We start from the raw sequence: 19,711 nt of genomic DNA on the forward strand, positions 1-19,711 counted from the left end.
TGATTCAGCCAACATTGCCTTGGTTGAATATGAACTGTAACACAAACCCAATAATAGAAAGCTGAAGAAATGCTCTGAACATGGCATACACCATCTCACGCTCGAGTCCCAGCTTCCCCATAAAGGGCAAGACCACGGCCAGAAACACAACATGCCCTTCAGAAACTCCACCATCTATGAGAAATTCGTTCCCGTGAAAGGAACATGTGGGTGGAATATGTGGTTCTGAAATGGCGTTGTTTTGGAGAGGAATGATTCCATAGTAAAGTAAGTGTCCAGGGAAAGGGTGGTCTAAATGCAAATGTTATATTGGTGAAATGCAGAAGCGACCTTCCCCTGAATGTGAGTCATCTCGTGGAGTTACTACCCGTGCCAAATCAACATGCTCCGCAGGATTTGGCATCTTCTATGCAATCAAACATAAATGATATGGTTGATTAGTTAGTGGTATATTATGTTGGGATGCTTCCAAAATGATTGACCAGGACGCAATATGATGCTTTAGTTAACTTTGCTTAAACATTACCTAAATTTAAAGAATTAGACTGAATTTGAATAAAATTTTCAGTTGGCACTTATAAAAAAATATAACCAGAAGATAAAATAAATTTGAGAATTTTTTTTATAAGTTAAATAGATATGTTGTGTTAAGTTAACTTATGAAAAAAGTTCATTTCTTTTTAGCTCTTTTTCTACAATTATTCATGAAAGGTTTCATCCAATCTCATAACTATAATCTTCTAATTAATTTCGTAACGAAGATACCTTACTAAAAAAGAAATTTAATTATTCATTTGGTGGATGATTTGAATAGTCAGCTAAGTGTCCTTTATTCCTGATTTTTATTTTAGTTGTTTAGATATTTTGTACGTGCATAAATTTGTTTAAGTGGTTTTAATTTTATTCTTCTGTTTAGAACCCGTCACTTTGAGTGTATTTAGTTTAGACGAGAAAAATAAAAAATAAATTTTTGAATTAAAATAGAATGTAAAAGATATAAATCTCCCAGAATAAAGTATAAAATTTCTCTTCTTCAAAACAAACACACCTTTTAGAACGAGCTTGAGAATATATATATATATATATATTAAAAATAAAAAAGTGTTATAAATTTATCATTTTTATTTTATTTTAATTAACTTTTTGAGTAATCTGACCACAAATACATTTTGGGTTGCATTTTGATGGCTAGATGCCTAGATAGAGTGGCTTAAGCAAGTTTGTCTGTTTCGACTGGTCAACTTATTTAACCTAAAATGTGGATTAAAACTAAATGCACCTATTTAGTTAAATATAAATTTTTTTTTGGGAACATATTACAGGTATCTTTTACTAAAAATAATTCTTCTCAAATTAAATATAATTATTATAGACATTAAAATTCTCTATATCTGAATATTTAACACAATCTTAGTTAAGTTCTCCTTCAATAATTAACATTCTTATATTTATAACAAAATGTGTACTTTTTTTGTTGTCGAGTGAATGGTGCTATCGGCTATTCACTAGATCTTGATTAGCTTTAAGAATCAAGCAAAACCGAATCACGAGCTTCTCAGTACAAAATCGTATGGCCACGAAAACACTTAATTGGGCCTCAGCCCAGCCCAAAATATTTTTATAATTGTTGAATATAGAACAGAAAAACTAGGAGAAATTCGAATTTCGAAAGTGCCTCGCGAAACAAATGAATGAGGATCCGTAACCTGGTGGCACCCACCCTTCAATTTCAAACACAATCGACAGTAACCGGTAACCTCCGACGAAGGCTCTCCCCCCCCGGCGTCGACTTCGCCGCCTATGGCTCGGCCCTCCAGCACTGCTCCGACCACCGCCTCCTCCGCCAGGGCAAGCAGCTCCACGCTCGCCTCATCCTACTCTCCGTTACACCCGATAACTTCCTCGCCTCGAAACTCATCCTCTTCTACTCCAAATCCAACCACGCGCACTTCGCGCGTAAGGTGTTCGACACGACCCCCCACAGAAACACCTTCACGTGGAACGCCATGCTCCTCGGCTACTCCTTCAACAGCATGTTCCGCCACGCGCTCAACCTCTTCGGGTCGTTCACTTTCTCCACAACCCCCAACGCCTCCCCCGATAACTTCACCATATCCTGCGTCTTGAAAGCCTTAGCTTCGTCTTTTTGTAGCCCCGAATTGGCGAAAGAGGTTCACTGTTTAATCCTTCGACGCGGGTTGTACTCTGATATTTTCGTTCTCAACGCGTTGATCACGTGCTACTGCAGGTGCGACGAGGTTTGGCTTGCGCGGCACGTGTTCGACGGAATGTCCGAGAGAGATATCGTAACGTGGAACGCGATGATTGGTGGGTATTCTCAGAGGAGGTTATATGATGAGTGTAAGAGGTTGTACTTGGAGATGTTGAATGTTTCCGCGGTTGCACCCAATGTGGTTACGGCGGTGAGCGTGATGCAGGCGTGTGGACAGTCCATGGACCTTGCGTTTGGAATGGAGCTTCACCGTTTCGTGAAGGAGAGTGGAATTGAGATTGATGTTTCGCTCTCCAATGCTGTGGTTGCTATGTATGCCAAGTGTGGTAGGTTGGATTATGCGCGGGAGATGTTTGAGGGAATGCGTGAGAAGGACGAGGTTACTTATGGGGCAATTATTTCGGGGTACATGGATTATGGGCTTGTTGATGATGCCATGGGTGTTTTTCGAGGGGTGGAGAACCCTGGATTGAATATGTGGAATGCTGTGATTTCTGGTATGGTTCAGAATAAGCAGTTTGAAGGGGTTTTTGATTTGGTACGGCAAATGCAGGGTTCTGGTTTGAGTCCCAATGCTGTCACACTTGCTAGCATTCTTCCTTCGTTTTCGTACTTCTCAAACCTGCGAGGAGGGAAAGAGGTGCATGGTTATGCTATCAGGAGAGGTTATGAGCAAAATGTATATGTGTCAACTTCTATTATTGATGCTTATGGAAAGTTGGGGTGTATTTGTGGGGCACGGTGGGTTTTTGATCTATCACAGAGTAGGAGCTTGATAATTTGGACATCAATTATATCTGCTTATGCTGCTCATGGTGATGCTGGTTTGGCACTTGGTCTCTATGCTCAGATGCTAGATAAGGGAATTCGACCTGACCCGGTGACATTAACTTCTGTATTGACAGCTTGTGCTCACTCTGGATTGGTTGATGAAGCTTGGAATATCTTCAATTCGATGCCCTCAAAATATGGCATTCAACCTTTGGTGGAGCACTATGCTTGCATGGTGGGTGTTCTTAGTCGAGCTGGTAAGCTCTCAGAAGCAGTGCAATTCATTTCTGAAATGCCAATTGAACCAAGTGCTAAAGTTTGGGGTCCTCTACTACACGGGGCTTCTGTTTTTGGTGATGTTGAAATCGGCAAGTTTGCTTGTGATCATTTGTTTGAGATTGAGCCTGAAAATACTGGGAATTACATCATTATGGCCAATTTATATGCACATGCAGGGAAATGGGAACAAGCTGGTGAGGTTAGGGAAAGAATGAAAGTAATTGGGTTACAAAAGATCCGTGGAAGTAGCTGGATTGAAACGAGTGGAGGGCTACTGAGTTTCATTGCCAAGGATGTGTCAAATGGAAGATCTGATGAGATTTATGCATTGCTGGAAGGGTTGCTTGGTTTGATGAGGGAAGAAGGATGTGTATTACAGGAAGAGTTAGATTATGAGAATGTTTTTAGTTAATAACTGACATGTGATAACTTGCACTGAAATGATCATTCGCCTCTGGTATGGCCAGAGCAAAAAGAGACCACTCAACTTCTGAGATGCAGAAACTAGATATCACCTGTATCTCAATACTCAGCAAAAATATGAAGCTTTACTGGGTGCACAAGGTCAAGAATCAGGCTCTCCTTTTTTTCGAGTGTCTATAGAAGAAATTTATGCATTGCCTGCTGGTTACTGTTTTTCACCCAAGTTAGTCTAGGCTAAGAAACACATGGCTCCAAGGAGTACTTGATTATTTTTCTTTTGGGTAATGAAGGACTGCGATCTTACCCTTGCTTTGTCAGTTCAGTTAAGATTGCATTGTTTGATAAATCAACTCTGATTTCCATCCAGGTTGGTTGTGACTTGTGAGTAAACTCTGAATTTGAGCAGAAAAAGTTGCATTCTGGCTGGCAGTTATAACTTTAATAGCAAAGGGGCTTCCTTGTGGTTAACTACGTTTTTTAGGCCAAAGGAAACACACACTACTGAAGTGGGTCTTGGGGAAAACTCACAGGCGGCCCCACGGTGAAGTTGAGATGCAAAAGGGAATGTAATAAGGGCAACGTGTATTGTGGGGTTTTAACATCTGCTGCTTGGTGCTTGCTGCAAACCAGATATCGTATGGGAACTTGCGAGTTTCCCTTCTATAAGTAGTTTGATTTATTGTAAAAGGAAAACTACATTGTGATCATGTTATGCGAGCATAGGATCCCCGATTATCAGGATGAATACTTTTTTCTCTTTCAGATTTATGGCATTAAGGTAGATACGGCTTGGATCGATGAGATGGGGACCTAATATTTTGTGAAAAGCTAGAAAAAGGGACACTTTCTGTTGAAAATAGCCAGAAGATTTTTTGGGAGAACACCAAATTGGTGAGATGAGACTTAGGAATGCATTGAACATTGATTTTGGCGATGCCAGTTGGAATTTAACACAGGAAGCATAATTGTTTTATTTGTAGTCGTTTTTAGTGGGGCTTGTCTTGCATGCACCTTTTCCTTTTCACATCTTTACCACATTCTTGTCTCGAAAATAGTTTTCTTGCTAATAAAGCATACGAGATCTGTTCAATATCCTTTCCTTTAATCATGGCTTGGTTTGCCACCATAATGCCATCTTTCTCAACAATAGGTAATGGGCCAATGGCTACGAGGCCTTATAATATTTTGTCCAAAATGCCCATGATCCTAGAAATACATTATCCCTTTCACATTCACATCACGAAAGCAGTTTGCCAGGTTTCCACTAATTAGGATTTGTGCATGTATACGAAGAATGAGAAAATGAAGATGCCTAATTCCTCTACAGCGGAAATGCATTATTGTTTTGTTTGATGTATTCGATTTAGTGACAAGAGGAACGAGCCACGGGCATGGGCCAAGGGAGGAAGTTACTCTTCTGCTTGTATTGTTGACATTAGCAAAATCGGTCGAGAGAAAACATCTGGAAGAGATAATGAAAAGCACTAGAGTAAGAAAACGTGCTTGCTCTGGACACTAACGTGTGGACAAACGCTGCCACTTCATTTGGTATACCATGTCCACAAGTGTCACACCATTGTTATTTATCCCACATAAAACCTTCCAGATTTTCTACCGCCTTCAGTAACTAAATCAGGTAATCTACAATCTATCCTACCTCCACTCTTTGCTGATTAATTTGTGGTTAATTAAAATTAAATTTTGAACTATTGAACACAATGAAAATATGTTTAAATTATTTTTAACTACAAATTTTACATTAGAACATGTACCCGCTGTGAAAAATATCTAGTACTACTATAAAAGACAAGTCAAAGACTGTTATTCATTTTCTTTCCATTTTATTACATGTTTGACTATGATTGTAATGTACAACAGAATATTTTGAAGCATTAATGACTGAGAATGAGTGGTAGATAGATTTTATTTATTTATTACCAAAAAATATCCCCTCTATATATTTTCTTCGCCGGATACATCTATTTATTACTTACTTTAATTTGATAATAACACGACAATTATACAGTTATACTAATTAAAATTAGAATCATTACCTCCTCAAGTGTCTGCGAAATCATTGCTAGTGAGTCAGTCTTCGACATACAGAAAGATGAAGTTAAAGGTCAAAGACTAGCGTATCCAATCCCATCTTTCGAAATATGTAACGGACAACCGACCTAAAAGACATATTGTAGTCTTATGACGGTAGAAGTTAGAAAAAGGAACAGAAACAAAGGACACATTGGTCAATACAAGTAAAGAGTGCAAGACCTAGTTGTCTATTTATTATAGTAATAATCGGTAACACACACACACACACACACACGTACATAAAAAGCCACATTCTTCTTCATTCATATTCAGAAAAAGCAAAAGTCCAAGGCACATGATCCCACAATGGAAGAAACAACATCAACCATCATCATGGCTGCACTCTCCACCCTCACACCTTCCCAATTCTCAGATCTCACTCGCTCCATTATCTCCGCCACCAACCACCACCATCGCCGCCTCTCCTCCCTCCTCTCCTCCCCAACGCTCTTCTCTTTAACCCTTCACCATCTCCACACTCTCACACTCCCCCAGAAGACCCTCCTCATCGCCCGCCACCTCCTCTCCTCCCTCCACCTCCTCACCGCCACGTCGCCGCCTCTGTCCACCACCACACGGCAGCGCGACCTCGACGCCGCGCTGCTCCTCCTTCTCCTCTGCGAAACGCACAACCACAACCCACATGCCCTCGAGGCACCGTTCTCCGAATGGAGAAAAAACTTGAGCAAAGTGTTCTCTGATTCGTTGTTAACTGTTTCTCTTGCACCCCTTGGGACGGTTATGATTCCCTTCGTTGAGACGGTGTCGCGGTGCTGGAGGCTTGTGGGTGCGCTGAATTGCGGCGGAGGGAAGGAGGCGGCTTCGGCGGCGATAATGGTGGCGCTGCCGTCGGTGGAGGTGAGGCACAGTGGGAGGGAGTGCGTGATATGCAAGGAGGAGATGGGAATAGGAAGGGACGTGTGCGAGTTGCCATGTCAACACTTGTTTCATTGGATGTGTATTTTGCCGTGGCTGGGGAAAAGGAACACGTGTCCTTGCTGCAGGTTTCGGTTGCCGTCCGATGATGTCTTCGGAGAGATCCAACGGCTGTGGGAAGTCTTGGTTAAAATGACTGCAAAAGATTCATAGGTCAGTTGAAAATGTTGCAGTGGATAAAAATGAATACAAAAATAATGATTGTGATTAGTAGATAAAATTATTTTTGTCTTAAACATATGTTATGATGTTTCTTTAACCACCATTGCATCCAACAATGATATCCACCGTTGGTTTACATCTAGCGGTTATAAATGGTTAGAGTATCTTTCTAATTGATTAATCTCGTACCTTAGCGGGAGAGAAACAACGTTACTTTAAATGTCAGTTAATGTTGTACTGTTATTTATTTTGTTTCTTACTGTAGTTACTTCTCAAACGATTTGAAGAAGGGTAGTGAGGTCCACAGTCTTGGCCTTGTGATTTTTTTAATTTTTTTTTTGTGATGAGTAGATGACGTGGTGCTTGGTTGGTTTTGTTTTGATTATTTGATGTTTTTGAATTAAGAGAGGGACTCCTGTGGTAGAGGGCGAAGGGTATGATTGTGTGGCCAAATGAGTGGATGGATAGATAAAATGTACAACAAGTGAGGTTCTCAATGTATAGACAGTGTAAGACTCGGATAGATATGTGATATGTCAATAGAACCAATAAAATTGCAATAGATTTCATTTTCACAATGTGTTCCTCATTGTTGCCAGTTGATTTGCATCAATAGAAATCTTGTTTATATTCTTTTTAACACATTTATTTTAACATAATCTTTATAATTAAATTTATTGAAAATCATAATTTTTTTTTTTTAGATTTCACTTGTTACTTAATAGTTCTCTCTTTTTTGATTGTGTAATTTCTTATAAATTATAACCAATGATATAAAATATATCTTAGGAGGAATATGTTGCTAACAGTTTTCTCTGCATTAATTGCTAAGTTGCTACAAGCCTCATAGGCTCATAATTCGTGCAATTATTTTGATGTCGCTAAAACTGACAAACCAATCTTGCTCGGCTTTTTCCTTTTGCTTGGCAAACATTCTATCTGTAACTATTTGGCTATGTACGGTAGACAGTGAAGGGGAGAATCGTTCAATTTTTATTTTCTTTCTAATCAATTGGGCAAGCCAAGTATAGAAACCCATCTTGCTATCTGGTAAAACCTTTCTTGACTGTATTAGATTTAGAATCGTCAGTTAAATTTATTCCCAATTCTTCATTTGCTACTTTGCCAAACTGGGATAAAGGAAAAAGTTATGCACATCACTTCTCTTGGACATTACACTTTTTCGTATTTTGTTGAACATCACTTCTACTCCTTATGGAAAAGGTGGGATAGGAAATAACTGACAAAAGGTAAGGAAAATAAATTAAGAATGGAAAAAGCTTTTTTTTTTTTTTAATGGTATGGACTGAGGGAAATAGAGTTGCCGAAGAAGTCCAATACACTAATCCATATAATAAAAGAAATGGTTTAATGTTGAGCGAATAGGACAATTACCATTTAGCCCATAAATAGATAGATGGCTTGTGCAATCTCGGGCTCAATGGCGTATCTTCTTTCGCCTTTAGCATGGTTTTATTCGCAACTTTATTTGCCTTTTCGGGCATTTCTTTTTGCACTCCAACAAACTCACGATAACACCCCTATACATTTTGAAAAAGGATAATTGGAAATGCAAATAATTAATTTACTGTTTAATTAAAACAATGAAAAATAATTAATTTAATGTTTGATTAAAACAATGACAAATATATTGAAAATAAAATAAAAAAATAAAAAATTAGAAGTTACAAGCTTGTTTATCAAACAATCAAACAAGCTTTTCTGATAGTAAAAAAATTAAAAGCTAACTAAAATGTCTTAACCAACATAATTTATATTATTACAATATATCAAGCTACCTTTGTTTTAGAAATTATATATTATATAAAAAAAATTTATCTTTAACAGAAGTGACAAATTCAGATTCCAACAAAGTAGAAACTTTATCAGTTCCCTACACATACCTCTACTCAAAATTTTCAATAGCATCGAGCCCACTTACGAAAACCACATGGTTCATCAAGTTCACACACCAATCTCTATCCCATACCAAGAAAGACATATTTGCAGCCGACAAGCATCACGCTGAGGATCCTGTAATAGCCCATCCAAGCCCATGGGAATTGGGCCCAAACATCTGGGTATTGCTAGGTACACCCAGCCCCATTATTTGTGTAGTCAGCAATTTAAGTGAAATGGCAAAAATGTCCTTCACTTAAATTTTAAAAACTAGGCTCCCTCATTCAGTCCGTATGATGCCTTAAGTTGCTAGCTTCTTCGTCTTCATTCTTGGTATGTTCTCCGCCACGCCGTCGTAGTCCACTGCTTCCATGGGCACCGTTTAGGCCGTGTCCACCACTGTCGTGCTATTTCCGCTGTTGAGGTAAGCGTTTGACAGCGTCATTGGTGTTTGGTATGCATTTGGAATCCATATAACGCATATAGATTATCCAATCCGTATGCTTTTTTTTATTTAATTATCAACATATTATTTTGATTTTTGTTTTTAAATAATTAATGTTTTTTTAATTATAAATATATAATTTTGATTTTTGTTTTTAAATAGTTAATGTTTTTTTATTTATAAATATATTATTTTTATTTTTGTTTTAAAATAGTTATTGCTTTTTGTAATTATAAATATATTATTTTGATTTTTGTTTTTAAATATTTAATGTTTTTATTTTTTAATTATAAATATATTATTTTTATTTTTTAAAATATTTAATTTTATTTATTTATTTATAAATATATTATTTTTATTTTTGTTTTTAAATAGTTATTGTTTTTTTAAATTATAAATATATTAATATATTTCTTATATATTAGTTTTTTTGTAACAAAAATAGGCAAGGAGTCATATTTTTTTGTTATTTTATTTAAATAGTTATATTTTTTTTAAAGTTGCTTTTTAATAAAGAAGTTAATTTGATTATATAAAAGTAATAAAAATATTTTTTTAAAATATGTATAAAAAAATTCTTTTTTGTTTATGAATTATTAAATATTAATTGATTGAAATATTGTTTGAAATATTAAATTTTTCTTTGTAGAGAATTATTCATGTTTGGTTGACACAGTTAACAAATATTGTCCAAGGTGAATAAACAATTTCAAACTTCTTAAGACAATCATCGAACCAATTCTTAAAAGGACAATCAACCAAAGTTCCCGAGTCATCCATCACATAATCCCATGCATTTTTTGACCAACCAAGGATTTACACTTTGTCTTGACATTCTTGTCAATGTAAAACCTACACAACAAGTTAGTACACTCATAAAATATAGTTTTCACTACATTCATCAATAGTAGGTCTTTGTCTTTAACGATAACTCTAGGGAGGGCATCATATATGAGAAAAAAACCTCGAAACCGTTTTAGAGTCCATACCACATTATTTAGATGTTTTTCCTCCAAATAGGAAAAATAAATGTTTTCCCCATTGGTGTCACACCAACAAAGTCAAATCACGGGAGTTTGTACCTGCTTGTTTTGTAGATACTATCTATAAAAAATACCAAATTACATGCATTGCATCATGATGACACCAGAAGATATTACGTACAACATTTTCATCCTTTAATCTATGCCAGTGAATATATTGATCTTGTTGAAGAAACATCATTAGGTGTTGTATTTTAGTATCACTACCTCTTATGGAAGAATGATATGCACTTCTTGCACCGTATATTTGTTTGATTGTTATATAACTATTGACATTGTGCTTTTTCAACATTAGCAAAATATTTCTTGATTTCACCATTGACTTTGTCATATTAGTGCCACCACTTGTCGACGTACCTCCATAATACTTTCACCTCGATCGAAACGACCATAATGCACCTCTTCTCTCACGAAAATGAAAAAAATAAGAAGAAACCAACACAATGAACAAATGAATGCGATAAAAATGTTAAAGAAAAAGCTAAAAGGAAGAAGAAAATAGACATGGATATTTTCGAAATACCCATTTATTGTTCGGTGCATAAGCAATATGACTGGTACACAAAGCAACAACCCAAATATCTTCATACCCAATCTTTACCCGACTACACCATGAGACCAAACAAGAGAGCCCCAAACTAAATTGAATTTGCTCCTATGCAAAAGTACCAATCTCATTGTTCAACTTTCCTTTATAATTTTTATTTCTAAATATCACGTTTGATTATTTATGTTTGAATATTTTTTTATTTTAATATGCTAAGTCTTAAAAATTTTATTTTAATCTTTTATATTTTTAAAATTTTTATTCTGATCATTTCTTTTATTTTTTGTTAAAAATATTAGTGTTTTATTAACTTTTAAATTTTAAAATAATTAATTTGAAATAGTGGTGCCTAAAAAATATCATTACATGTATTTTAAAAACAAATTATGTAGTTTGTTTTAAAAACACATTGACATTTTTTAGTCTCATTATTTTAAATTAATTATTTCAAAATTTAATATAATAAAAAATGAATAAAATAAAACTTTCAAAAACATAATGAGTAAAAATAAAACTTTTAAAATTTAATATAATAAAACAAAAAATACTACAACATGAAAGATCAAAAGTAATATTTATTATTTTTTTTTCTCTTTAAGAACTCTTATCTCCATTTTTCACAAAAAACAAAAAAACAAAAAAAGTATATATGTCTCCTTTTAGTTTCCTTTCAAACTTTTTAAAGCATCTTTCTTTAACTTCATGTTTCCAATAAGTTTACGGCAGCAGGTTTTGTGAAATTACAATTTCTTTCATCTCATTCTAAATTATTTTATACAAATTAAAAAAAACAATAAATAAATTAAAAAGAATAAATTTTTTACAGAATTAATCTTATATTATTATTAATTTATTTATAAATTTTATTATCCACCATTAATATTATGAGATATAAGTAAAAAAAATAATTAATGCTATATTAAAATTATAAAATAATAATTATTTTAGAATAATTTTTTCATGACAATTATAATTAGACGGAGAGAATGTTGTTTTTAGTGTACATTAAAATATCTCCTACTAAAAAACCAAAAACTTACTAATACTATTTTTTTTTATTCAAATAAGTTAAATGGACACCTCAAATATAAATTAAACAGTGTTAATAACCATTGATTATAATAAAAGAAGTGTCACTAACGCCAATAGTAAGAAATGTTTATGAATTTTTTTTGACAGATGTTAATGAATGTTAGGGTATACTGCGTTAGTTTTTCTTTTCTTTTCATTTTAATTAATACGTTTTTACCAATAATTATAAAATATAAATTATTTTTAAAAAAATAAAATAACAAAAAGAAAACCCCCTAAGTTATCTTTCTTTCTGAAATTATTTGACGTGGAATTCATTTCTTTATGCGTGGATGTCTTAAGCAAAATATAGTAAACTTCTGGCAGTAAGTATACGACATTTGCCAAATTATCAATAGATTGGTGATGACTTAATTATGTTTCATGACCAACCACGTGTTCGTGTTCGACTCCAGCAACATCATCACTATTTATTGCTGAGAGAAGACTCTAGCCACGATTTCAACTGTGAAAATATTCAAAATTTATTTTTGTAAAATTTTTAGTATGTAAATTGAAATATGTTATTTTTTTAAATTACGTGTATGTTTTTTTACATAAGTATATATGTACAGCTGACATATTTTATATCAATTGTTATATAAAATTTTTACATTTACATCAATTATATATGTATAATTAATATAAAAATTTATCATTGCATTTGAAAATTTTGAACTTACATTTAGACCAAAAAATAATACTTCAATTTGATGAGGATGAAAAAAAATATTAAAAATTTTACATAAATAAATTTCGAACACTATCATATTTATGAGAATAAAAATATATTTTACTAAAAATCAAATAAGATAAGTATTTATTAAAATGTTATGGCAAAAGAAAAATAAAGTTTTATTATATTAATTTTTTTTAAAATGATCAAGTTTTAATTTTTAAATAGTTAAAATATTCAATAAAATATATTTAATATTCTTCAATGAATTTGACAGGACCTAATAAATAAATGGCGATATTGATGTACTTGAAGATGTTTATTCTTGCATTTAATCTGTCTTTGTTTCGAGAATTAAAAACATAATTAGTTGAAACTATACGTATATAATTTTTAATGTACGTATTAATGCAAACAAGTTTTGATTTATTTTGATTTTAATATTCATATTTTAGTAACCTTATCAATTAATTTGTATATTAAATAAATGATCTTTGTTTATTTTAATTCTATCATATATTGAATTAAAGCTTAAATGTTATTTTGGTCCCTTTATTTTAAAATAAAGATATTTAGTTCTTTTATTTTAAAAAAAAATCATAATTTTAATCTCTATATTTTAAAATAGAGATATCTCATCCTTCTATCTTTGAAAATTCATAATTTTGATCACATATTTTAAAAAAATTAACAATTTTGGTTCAATCTTCAATTTTATCTATGTTTTATTTATTTTATTTTTTACATAATAATTAATTAAATTATTTTTTATGATACCTTAAATGAATATGTTAGGTATAAAATTCAACTAGATCAAAATAAAAAAATAAAGCGTATATAAAATTGAAAATTTGACTAAAATTGACTAAAATAGGAGGATGAATGTCTCTATTTTAAAATAAGAAACTAAAATCATGGATTTTTAAAAAAATACATAGCCCCGGATATTTTTATTTTAAAATGAAAGGACCAAAATTATGGATTGAGCAAATTAGAGTAATCAAAATTACATTTAAGTCTTAAATTAATAACCTGTCAATTTTTTGAACAACCTCAACAACAATTATAACCAAAATTTGTTATTTTTAAATAGACTATAATGATGTGAGCTTAAACTTATCTAAGCCAACAATTTCCAAGATACTGGTGCAATATATTTATTTATTTTATTGATAATTAATCTCTGTTAAAAAAATATAATTGATCACCTTAATGAAGTATACATTAGCAATAATTTTTTTTTACACCTACAAAACCTTATTTAAGAAAATTGAGTCTAATTTTTCTCCTACCAATAATATATTGGTATAATATAGTGGTAATCCAACACAATAATAATAACAGTAATAATAATATATTTTATATTTTTTTCCTGGATATAGCCATGGTAGAAGCCCAAAAATATATATGTACTTAAATAGACCAATATTTATATATATGTTAAAAATTCATGTATTAGTCATGTAGCTAATTCAAATAAAAGCATCTTTATAGAATGATTAATGTGATTGGGAAATGTAGTTTTCAAGAATCACTAAAAGGATTTCTTTTTATGAAGAATTAATGTTTTTAATACTTTTTTCCTTTTATTTTATTATAGTTGTTGTACAAGAGAAAACAATTGTCCCATAATAATTATCAATGTAACATTAATTTTTTTTCATTTATTTTTTTATAATATTAATGGTGGATAATAAAATTTATAAATAAACTAATGATGATATAAAATTAATTTTTATAAAATTATTACTCTCTTTCATCTATTTATTATTTTTTCTTGATTTGTCCATAACAATCTAGGACGATTATTATTTTGGGACAAATGAAGTAATTAAAAGCTAAATTTTGGATTTTTTTCCCTAAGATAATGTGTACGTACTAATATTATTTTATAAAAAATAATATTGTATTGTTAAGTAACAGTTAAATGTATTTGTTTTTTGCTTCATTCAAATTATTGAAAAAAATCAGCAAGAAGCTAATAAGGGAACTAGATTTTGATGAATTTTAGTTGAAAAGGAGTGGTTCCTTTTTATTATGTTTAAATTAGCTACTCCAGAAACTTTTTAAATTGTTTTCACAGTAATTAGATCTTTAAATGTGGGTTGATAAGGCATCAACATTATTAGCAACGGGGCGCACCTTAGTCTGTGGCCTATTCAAAAGGATGCACCCCTTAGAATAAAGGTGCAGTGGTCCTACAGTGAAATAAAGGTGAATGCTTAAAAGTTTTTTGCATTAATGCTTTGGAATGGATAACTATAATGTAGTTAGGTGGAAGTATGTTATCTATAGTGCAAAATCAAGTAAAGTAAAGAGCTGCAGCAGCTTGTACATTTCTTTGAGTGCAGAGCAAGCCAAATACGAAACCTCATAATAGTTGGTCATTATGCTTCTGTTGTACATTAGCATGGAAGCATGGAATTGAACTATTTATAATAACCATTTTCCCGGCTGCATACATAAGTTGATATCATAATTACTATTGGGCCTACGTGCCTGTTTAGTTTTTTTTTTTCTTAACTTTGGATTCATTAGGGAAAAAACATTCTAATAAATATGAATTTCAATTAAAAAATAAATAAAGTCTCCTTAACAATATTTCTGTCAAGAATTAGATTTAAATATTATTCGAATGATTCAATTTAAATTTCAACATATTCAGTTATGTCCTTCAAATTTCTTCCTGATATGTTATTGAATATTTCCTTTGTCTTTAATTATAAGAATATTTCAACTCATTTATGTCCTTAAAAAAGATAGTTAATTAATTAATTAAATTAAATATGTCAATTAATTATACTAGTATTTCAAAATTATCATTGTTTTATCTTTCTATCCACTTAATTATTTATCATTAATGTTTAGAGAAAGAATAATTAATTAAGGATATGTAGGAAAAAAATAATTAATACATCAAAAATTAGAATTTTAAGAACAAAAAGAGTATTACATAACAAAATTAGTTTCTTTTTAAGATGAAATTCTTAAAATTTGATATCAAATTAAACCTCAGTAAGTTTTAACATAAAATCAACCTCATCCATATTTGGTCTGCCAATAAATTTTAACTTTCTAACTATATTATGAATCGGAATTTGGGGTTATAAACAACTACAAATTGTATCATTGTTAAGTCATACAAACAAAATTAGTGTTTGAGGTCTATATTGACACATTTTAGAAAATGGAGGGTAAAAATCAACTTTTTAAAATGAGATTAAAAGTGTACACTATTATATTTAGAGACATTAAAAATTTGTTTAACCCAAAGACTTCCGTCAATGAATTAAGAGTAAGAAATATAAGATTGATCAATGGTTGAGGAAGGGTGAAAGGGGAAGAGAGGGAGGAGAAGTCGGATTTAAATTTCTTCAACTGATATTTCTAATAAAATTAACATTTATAAAAAAAAAAAATTAAGAATAACCACACAAGTAAACTAAATACACCATTAAATCCCAAAAACTAACATTTGTTGGTACAATGTTTTGTTCACTAACCCTTGCTATGCTCCAACAATTTAGAAGAAGGTTACATGAAACTTGGTTAATGATGAAAATGGCAATGGAACATCTCAGTCACCTAATGTAGTTTGAGTTCTATATATAAAGCAGGTCAATTTTTTCCTCTGGCTTTCCTTCGTTCCCAAGTTTTGACAATAAAGATTCAAAATGGAATGTTTAGACTTTAGACATTACAAAGAATTTTTTGTTTTTTACAAAAATAAAAGTACTATATATACAAAGAAAAAAAAATTAAACATTTTGATAATTTTAAGTCAGTTTAGTATTGATATAAAAGTAGGTGGTAGAATTTTTTAAAACCCCATACAAAAGTGGATATATTATAGGATATATTATTTTTTTAGTGTACAATGATAATGATAAATACTGAATCTGTAAGATCTTATGTATTTATTCCAATTCTTCACCATTAACTGACTGGTGATATTTTAAAGCTAATCTATTTTATATTATATGATATTTTAAAATACTATATAATATTATAAAATATTATATTTGCTTTAAAACATTCAATACTGTTTTAAAGTTAATATATCTACTTGAATAATTACACAGTTCATGTGTCACATTTTTATATAATAGAGTATAACAAAATACCCCAAAAAAGCTCTTCTATGAGTAGAACTGTTTTGAAATTGTAGCTTCGTATATAATGGGTGCAAGAGCACCGTCAATTCCCCTACAAAACATGCCTCTCAAATAGGAAAAAAAGAAAGAAATATATATTAATAAATTTCCTTTTAAATTTTATCATATATATGAGTAGGCATATATCTAGCACCCACTTAAAATTTTCTAGTCCTACCTCTGGCTTCCTCCATTATGAATGGATGTATATATGTAAACTAACATTGAGAAATGCATTGTTTCTAAAAATTTACCAAAATCTATTTTTTCCCACCTACCAGGCTACCTCTACCAGACATTGCTTATGGTTTTTTTAACCTTTTTACTATATGAACAAGAAATATATAATATTACATCAGTTTAGCTAATTTAAGAATTTTATATACCAATTATCCTTTCATTTTAAAAATCATTTGAATAATACTATATATTGTTAAAATTTTGAGGGAAGTGGTGGCCAGATAGTACTAGGAGATATTATGAAATATGAACTACACTTAGAATGGTTGAGAAGGAAAAGACAATTAAATAACATCACGTGATACTACTGGAATAACAGGTATGGTGAACCTGTGAAAGAATCAAAGAAGGACAAGCAAAGTCACCCCTTTCATGCAAATTCAAAATTTAAATTTAACAAGGTTGTTTCAGATAGCATACAATAACCAATAAATGCTGCAGAACTATATGTGTCTGTATCACAGAAAACACTCTCCTTGTGTGCCTACTGCAGCAAGCATAGACCAAACCGCCCAAGGCAATAGTTTTTTTTTTCTTTCTTTTTAATACGCGTTTTGAATTATTTTCTTTTATCATTATGGATTTTTTTTTTGAATTTTGTTTCCTTTTAAAATCAAGAAAACAAGTTGTCAAACGGTTTAACGGACCGAACACCAGATTCAAACATTTTAATTAATAAAAATACAGTTAATCAGTCACGTTGTTAATATTTAATATTTTATGACTTAAGGACTTGGCCTTTTGGCAATTGCAACATCTATTTAAAACATTAATACGTTAATTTCTTCACGCAAGCCTCTGATTTAGGCATGTTTCTCTATTAATTTATTTTCGATCGGTGGATAGTCCCAATCAAATAGTCAAAAAAGTGAGCAATTGAATTTTATTAAAAAAAGAAAAGGATAAACGAAATTATGCTACCTGATATATTTTTTAATAGATTTAACAAAAAAAATGTTAAAAGGACATAACTTGAAAATTACAAATGCTTATTTTTTATGTATTCTATTTTTGCCGTTAAATTTTACACATTTGTACATATATGCATCTCGCATCCCGCGTGTTTTTCAATTTGCATGTGACACTTTTCTTTTTGTCCTATAAAAAATTATTTAATTGTTTAGTTTAAACTAAACTCAGATTTTCTCTTTCTAAATCATATTTAATCATTTATCAGAAAACATACATGAAAATTTATATCAAAAATATTTTTATATTTTTTTCTCAAATTTGTACTTTTTATATATTTTTTAAATTGCACCCAACATTCTTTCTTTTTTACACCTTAAAAAAATATCTTAATTGTTTAACTCAGTGACATCCAAATCTTTTTCTTCTTATACACATTTTAATAATTTAACAGAAAATAAACACATGCGGATCACATGATTTTTAATGAAAATTTATGTCTAAAATATCTTTATCTTTTTTCTCTTAACTCCATAAAAAACATGACATCATTTTCAATATGAAAATATATTTAACACTTTCATTCTTTTTCTTTTTTCTCTAATTGGACGAACCCAACTTTTTGTTGGACATGAACTCTACCTTGTTAGTAGACATGTATTAACACCCTTTCTTCTTCTTCTTTAAGTTCAACTTTAGTGTTTTGATTTTTTGTTGGACTTGTTTTTAACTCTTTTTTTTAAAAGTATTTATTTTTTATGACTAGGTGTTTGATATAATGTTTCAATCAAGAGTTACACTTCTTTAAGTGTTGGTAATAATGAAGTAAAAGTCAAATATTAAAGAAAAAACACTTATTGACTTAAGAAAGGTTCATTCTCAGGGTCAATTGTTAGTTTACTATTGAGTATTTAATAAAGATATTAGGATAATTTTGTCTACTCACATATTTCAATTGATATTAGTTGATGTTAAGAGAAAAGAGGTAAAAGTAATGTAAAAAAAAGGAAAGAATATCAGGTATAGTTTGAGAAAAACACATGAGGTACAAGTATAACAAAGATGTTATGATAATTTCATCTACTCATATTTTGATTGATATTAGTTAACAACGTTAACAGATAATGAGTAAAAGTAATGTAAAAAAATAAAAAAATATTAATACAATTGAAGAAAAACATAAAAAAACATAAAAAATGCGAATGTAATTTACTCAATTTGTTTTATATTGAGAGAAAAAAATATCGGGTACAATTTTTTTTTCAACAAAAATATCATATACGATAAAATTCTTCATTCTTTTAAATATTTAATACAATTATATACTTAAAACTTAAATTTAAAATCATCGTCAACCTGAAGCAACTCATATTAGTTGATTCAAGTAAGAGGCAGTAGATTTGTTTTTTTACTGTAAAAAAGCATACGGAACAAAATCTCTTTTACTTGGAAAAATAAAATAAAATTACAGTTTGTTTCTTTAACTATTACTTACCGTCAATAAAGTGCCACAGCACAGAGAAGTGTACTTGTAGGTGGAAATTTAATTATTAATTCATTTACAACTCTTTAGACAATGACTTCAAAATCAAAATCAAAATCACCTTGTGTGAGTTGTGAGCAAGACTCCATTCCCCCTTTAGTTTGTTTTTTGAAAATGCACAAGTACATTTGTTTTTGAACTTGCACTGCACATTGCACAACAAGGATTCATCTTGCAAAAAGCCACCACACTTCGCCTTTTTCCCTGTTCATTCGACAGTAACCTCAACACTCTATTGGGGTCTGATAGAGATGGGGTCTTGCTGTGGTGAAAGTGCAGATAACATGCA

General features: G+C 31.1%; 2 protein-coding genes across 2 annotated transcripts; both read left to right on the forward strand.

Annotated features, from left to right (window-relative positions):
• Positions 1-1,217: 1,217 nt before the first annotated feature.
• Positions 1,218-5,534, forward strand: LOC100796404 (pentatricopeptide repeat-containing protein At2g37310). The gene has a single exon (XM_003541350.5). It carries the CDS (start codon positions 1,692-1,694, stop codon positions 3,693-3,695), a length of 2,004 nt encoding a protein of 667 aa, XP_003541398.1. The 5' UTR covers positions 1,218-1,691; the 3' UTR covers positions 3,696-5,534.
• Positions 5,535-5,842: 308 nt separating this feature from the next.
• Positions 5,843-7,470, forward strand: LOC100818800 (E3 ubiquitin-protein ligase SGR9, amyloplastic). The gene is made up of 2 exons (XM_041008077.1): positions 5,843-6,886; positions 7,161-7,470. Exon 1 carries the CDS (start codon positions 6,104-6,106, stop codon positions 6,884-6,886), a length of 783 nt encoding a protein of 260 aa, XP_040864011.1. The 5' UTR covers positions 5,843-6,103; the 3' UTR covers positions 7,161-7,470.
• The last annotated feature ends 12,241 nt before the right edge of the window (positions 7,471-19,711 follow it).

The sequence above is a fragment of the Glycine max genome, chromosome 13, assembly GCF_000004515.6.
Source record: "Glycine max cultivar Williams 82 chromosome 13, Glycine_max_v4.0, whole genome shotgun sequence".
Taxonomy (NCBI): domain Eukaryota; kingdom Viridiplantae; phylum Streptophyta; class Magnoliopsida; order Fabales; family Fabaceae; genus Glycine; species Glycine max.

What these genes read in the sequence shown, in the direction of transcription:
- LOC100796404 (XM_003541350.5), top strand. Translation starts at nt 1,692, where the DNA reads ATGAGGATCCGTAACCTGGTGGCACCCACCCTTCAATTTCAAACACAA.
- LOC100818800 (XM_041008077.1), top strand. Translation starts at nt 6,104, where the DNA reads ATGGAAGAAACAACATCAACCATCATCATGGCTGCACTCTCCACCCTC.